General features: G+C 37.0%; 1 protein-coding gene across 1 annotated transcript in view; it reads right to left on the reverse strand.

The window, feature by feature from the left end:
• The window catches only part of LOC107865119, an 11,711-nt gene extending 6,423 nt beyond the window's left edge, over positions 1–5,288 (reverse strand). Inside the window, exons 1-2 of the mRNA XM_016711466.2 lie at positions 4,740–5,288; positions 1,074–1,136 (exon numbers count right to left, since the gene is read on the reverse strand). Coding sequence (XP_016566952.2) covers positions 1,074–1,136; positions 4,740–5,228 — 552 coding nt within the window. The 5' untranslated portion in view covers positions 5,229–5,288. The remainder of the gene's footprint in view (positions 1–1,073; positions 1,137–4,739) is intronic.
• Positions 5,289–5,702: the final 414 nt, after the last annotated feature.

The following is a 5,702-nucleotide window of genomic DNA, read 5'->3' on the forward strand; positions in this document are numbered from 1 at the left end:
GGGGGTGGTAGTCGACTCTCCCAAAAAGAGATTGCTTAACATTGGAACTTTCTGAGAGAAAGAACTCAACAGAGACTTATGACATGTTGTATTCCCTCTAGTCCTAAACAACCTGCTAATCTTAGGAAAAAAAACTCATCCTAAAACACAGATAGTAACTGCATGTCCCAATGTCTAAATTTACAATAGATTTGATGGAGGGTGGGGATACATGAAAAACAAACGTGGCATTGTTGCATATCTTCCTCTTCTACTTCCTACCAATCAAAGGAAATACTTACCTTACAGCAACTACACCTCCTCTTTTCACCCAACTTTAAGACAGATTCTATATATGGAAGTGAAGGAAGATATTATCTTTTTCCAGACTAGTTATTGTTCATCTGCTCTTTCCTTCTTAGGCTACGATTTAATGTTTTGCTTCTGTTTTCTCCCCTTCCCTTTTGTACTCCCAACTGAGGAAGTTTAATTCACATTTTAAGATGCAGCACCAAAAAAAAAAAATCTCTGGTGGTGCAATAGAAAAGGCAAACTTGCAATTAAGATCCATGTCGAATTGAGTTAATTTAGCAGTAGAAAAGGAAAGAGGGCAGCCCGGTGCACTAGAGCTCCCGCTATGCACGGGGTCCAGGGAAGGGACAGGCCACAAAGGTCTACTGAACGCAGCCTTGCCTTGCATTTTTGTTAGAGGCCGTTTCCACGGTTTAAACCCATGACCTCTTGGTCACATGGCAACAACTTTATCAGTTACTCCAAGGCCCCCTTCAAATAAAAAAAAAAAAAGAAAAAGAGGCAGCCCTGTGGAAAGGAAAACTACCTAATACATAAGCTACCTAAAAGAGGCAGCCCTGTGGAAAGGAAAACTACCTAAAACAAATCTTTTTTTTGGTTAACAGTGGTTTTAGGCCAACTTGTGCTGCCCACCAAAGCACAAGCATGTGGAAAGCAATCACCTAATGTTTTCTGTATCTATTGGAATTGAACCCTGATGTCCAACGTTTAGACCCACTTCATGCCATACCTTGGGTGCAAGTACCAAAAAAGTGATGCATCTTCCGGGGAAAAGGAATTACCTTGATAATTGCCACATAAGGCTTCTGATTTTTTTCTTCTGGAATCAATAGCACAGGATCCTCCTGTATAAGAAATAAATTAGTAATAAGAGAGACACCATAGATCAACATAAGCTATATCACTTGGGAAAATTACAGCCAACGCAATTACAACATTGCTAATCAAGGGAGAATGAACAACCAAATGAAAATTCCATGAAAGAAAACCACTGGAGTTGATATTGATTCACAAAATTCCCTTCCTCTCTCATACCAACATCCAAGCCCACCAAACCAAGCCTCTTGCACTGTAATCATACTTCTATGAGAAAAGATACCAATCAGATTTAACCAACCCTCTCATTTCTCCAACTCCTTACGATAAGTACAACTATATCAAACATACTCATTAAATAAAAAAAAAAAAAAAAAACAAATTTTGACTTTTTTGAATCAAACATGTGGAGATTCAGTATCACATTGGTCACGCAGGGGTACCTTCCACTTCCCACCAGCAATAACAGCAATAACAGATAACTCTGTCCACCAAGGCCCCTTTCTGCTAAAGTTGTGACAGATGGAAAGAATCACCTAGCATTTTTTTCTCTCAACTAGGATTTGGACCTGATATCCCAAGTTTTCAACCCACTTTATTGACCACTAGACCACACACCTTTGGGTTCCAAAAGAAAACTTTTTTTCACAATTCAAAGGCATCAAATTTTCAATACAAACGATGTCTAATCACATTTCAAACCGAAATTAAGCTATAGTACACTAAAAAGAGCAGTAATTTCTCAAAAACATCAATCAATTCAATTCATACAAAAGCATTTTTCAACAAACACAAATCAAATAAATGAAAAACTCACAAGTTCATAGCAATTTTCGTCATACTCAAACGACTCATAAAAACTTTTCCTCCCTCTTCCTCTTCCAATAACCCTAATAACCTCACCAATCGGCTTCGCATGATCTTCATCCTCTTTCGCCGCCTCCGTCGCTTCTTAAACCCGATCCAACTCCACCTATGCTTCCTCCATCTTCTTCACTCACTTTCCTCTCCCTCCCTCCTCCTCCTTCGGATTTGTTTTCGGGGGCCTTTCCTCCTCTTCTTCGTCGAGTTTCATTTTCTTATGTTCCCGTTGAATCGCTTTCTCTTCTCCGCCGCCGTTGCGGGAGCCGCGTGTCACACGCGATATCGGCATTTCGTCCTCGTCGTCGCTTACGGCTACCACCGCGTGCCGCCGGTTTCCCATTTTTTGTTTGCTACAAGTGTAGAGTGAAATGACAAAACAAGGAATCTATTGGAGGTTCTGATATTTGACAAAATGTTTTACAAGACTAGGGCACAATATATATACCAAGATATTTTTAAGGGTTGTTTGGTAAACCGGATAGTATAAGCGGGGATATATATTGTGAAATCACTATATCCCAAATCATGAAAAAAACCGAGGAAAGCAAGGAAAATAACAAAGAGAAAATAAAACAATACAACTATATTTGGTAATAAAACAATAGTTGTGCTATTTTAAGTAACAAAAAATGACCGAAGAATTAGTTTACTTAATTATCCCAAGATAATACTATAATTATGATACAAAATCCCTATAAATGCCATCAAAATTGTTAGATTAGAAATAAATAATTCAACTAAATAACACGCGTCAGCAAGTGGAATTCTACAATTTGTGAAATTCTCGTATTGCTCTGTGCACTCAGTGGCGCCGTACTAGCTACTCTCTGCGTCTTCTGACAAATACAACAAAATAGTACAATCCGGTTTACCAAACAACCCCTAAAAATGTCTTGGTATACATATTGTATCCTAGTCTTATGAAACATTTTGTCAAATAGCAGAACCTCAAGTAGATTCCTTGTTCTCTCATTTTACTCTACACTTGTAGCAAAAAAAAAAATGATAAACCAGCAGCACGTAGTGGTAGCCGTAAGCAACGACGAGGATGAAATGCCGATATCGCGCGTAACACGCGCCTCCAGCAACAGCGACGGAGAATAGAAAGAGAATCAATGCAAACGTAAGAAAATGAAACTCGACGAAGAAGAAAAGGAAAGGTTGCAGAAAACGAAGCCAAAGGAGGAGGAAAGAGGGTGAAGAAGATGGAGGAAGCAAAGGTGGATTTGGATCGGGTTGATGAAGCAATGGAGGCGGAGGAAGAGGAGGAAGATCATGTGAAGCCGATTGGTGAGGTTATTAGGGTTACTAGAAGAGGAAGGAAAATTTTTTATGAGTCGTTTGAGTATGACGGAAATTGCTATGAACTTGTGAGTTTTTCGTTTATTTGATTTGTGTTTATCGAGAAAATTTTTTGTATAAACTGAAAATTGAATTGAATTGATTGATGTTTCTGGGAAATTACTACTGTTTTTGGTGTGTTGTAGCTAAATTAGGGTTTGAATTGTGATTAGACATTGGTTTGTATTTTGTATTGAAAATATGACGTCTTTGAATTGGGTAAAAAAGGTTTTATTTTGGAACCCAATGGTGTGTGCCCTAGTGGTCAATAAAGTGGGTTGAGAACCTGAGGTCTCATGTCTAAATCCCAGTTGAGAAAAAATAAACACTAGGTGATTATTCCGTCATAGCTTTGATAGACAGAGGCCATGGTGGACAGAGTTATCTGATATCTGTTGGTGGTGGTGGGAGGTGGAAGGTGGAAGATATCCCGTGGATTTAGTCAAGGTGAGCGAAAGCTGGCCTGGACACCACGGTAATTAAAAAAGTAAAAGTTTTTCTTTTAGATATGGAGGTATATTAGCAGATCTTATATTCTTGGATTCGTCTTTACGTCAACATCATAAATTAATAAGAATAGCTAGTTTAGATTTGGAGAATTCCTGTGTGAAGAATGTGATACTGCACATATTTGGCTTGTTCCCGAAATAAAAGGCGCATCTTGGTGCGCTAAAGGGACCACAAGTCTATGAACTTGTGACTTTTCGTTTATTTGTTTCTTCTATCGAAAATTACCTTTGAATAACTATAGGAAATTAAATTGATTGAAAACTGGTTGATGCTTTTGGAAAATTACTGCTCTTTCCAGTGTATTGTAGCTGAATTATATTTCAAACCTATGTGTAATTACATTTCAAACCCTAATTCAGCTACAGTACACTAAAAAGAGCAGTAATTTACCAAAAACATCAACCAATCTTCAATCAATTCAATTTTTAGTTTATACAAAAACATTTTTCGATAAGCAAGTCAAATAAATGAAAAACTCACTAGTAACGATTCCCATCATACAAAATACAAACCTATCATGTGATCACATTTCAATCCCTAATATAGCTACAACACACATAAAGTCAAAGTAATTTCTCAAAAACATCAATCAATCTACAATAAATTTAACTTCCTATAGTCATTCAAAAGCAAAATTTCGATGTAAACGAAACAAATAAGCGAAAAAATCCACAAGTTCATAACAATTTCGATCGTACTCAAACGATTCACAACGGTTTCCACAATTCAAAAGCATCATACTTTCGATCATACAAAATACAAAACTATATGTAATCACATTCCGAATCATAATTCAACTACGATACACTACAACAACCAATAATTCCCCAAAAACAACCAATCTGCAATGAATTTAACTTCTAATAGTTATTCAAATCATTTTTCGATGAAACTAAACAAATAACAAAAAAACTCACAAGTTCATAGCTATTTCCATCATGCTCAAACGACTCGTAATGATTTCTCCTTCCTTTTCCTTTTCCAGTAACCTTGACAACCTCGCCAATCGGCTTAGCATCTTCCAACTGCTCCTGCTCCTCCTCCTCCTCTACTGCCTCCGCTTCTTCAACCTCCACCTCTTCTTCATCAACTTTCTTCGGCTTTTTCACTCTCTTCCCTCTCCCTCTCTCCTCTTCCTCCTTCACCTTCGGCTTTTCCTTTTCCCTTTCCTCTTCTTCCTCTTCCTCCAGTTTCATTTTCTTCCGTTTCCGCTGATTCAATTTCTCTTCTCCGCCACCGTTACGCGAGGCGCGTGTAACACGCGAAATCGGTACATCGTCGTCGTCGTCGCTGATAGCAACCACCGTGTTCCGACGGTTTCCCATTTTTGCAATGGCGGCAATTAAGCAGCAAAGAGTGTGTGTGTGCAATGAGAAAATGAAATCTGCCGGAGATTCTGACAGCATATATATACTCGACAGTCGACACAATTTATAAGAAAAAAAAAAAGTGTTAAAACTATTCCCACTATAAGAGAAAAATTTGGTCATATCGAACACATATTTGAAAATAATTGACCAAATTTTGAAGTCGAAATCCAAGTCGAACACCTATTTAAAAATAACTTTTAAAATCTATGATCAAATGTTAGCCGAGTGTCTTATTTGCTTTTGTATTTTAGGATAAAAATGTTAAAAAAAATTTTAAATGGCGCGAATTAATGCATGTTTTTGCGTTACATATGAGTTTTTTTTTTCAAATTTTGCCCGTTTTTCTCTTTAAAAAATACTAGTAGTATTCACGCGCATACAATATCTAAATCTAACTAAAATAGTGGAGAAATTTAATATTTTATAAAATAACATAATAATATTTTAACAATTATAATTCAATGATGATCGAAAATAGAAAAATATTAATATTTTAATGAATTTATGGGT

Source organism: Capsicum annuum, chromosome 1 (genome assembly GCF_002878395.1).
Source record: "Capsicum annuum cultivar UCD-10X-F1 chromosome 1, UCD10Xv1.1, whole genome shotgun sequence".
In the NCBI taxonomy this organism is placed as follows: domain Eukaryota; kingdom Viridiplantae; phylum Streptophyta; class Magnoliopsida; order Solanales; family Solanaceae; genus Capsicum; species Capsicum annuum.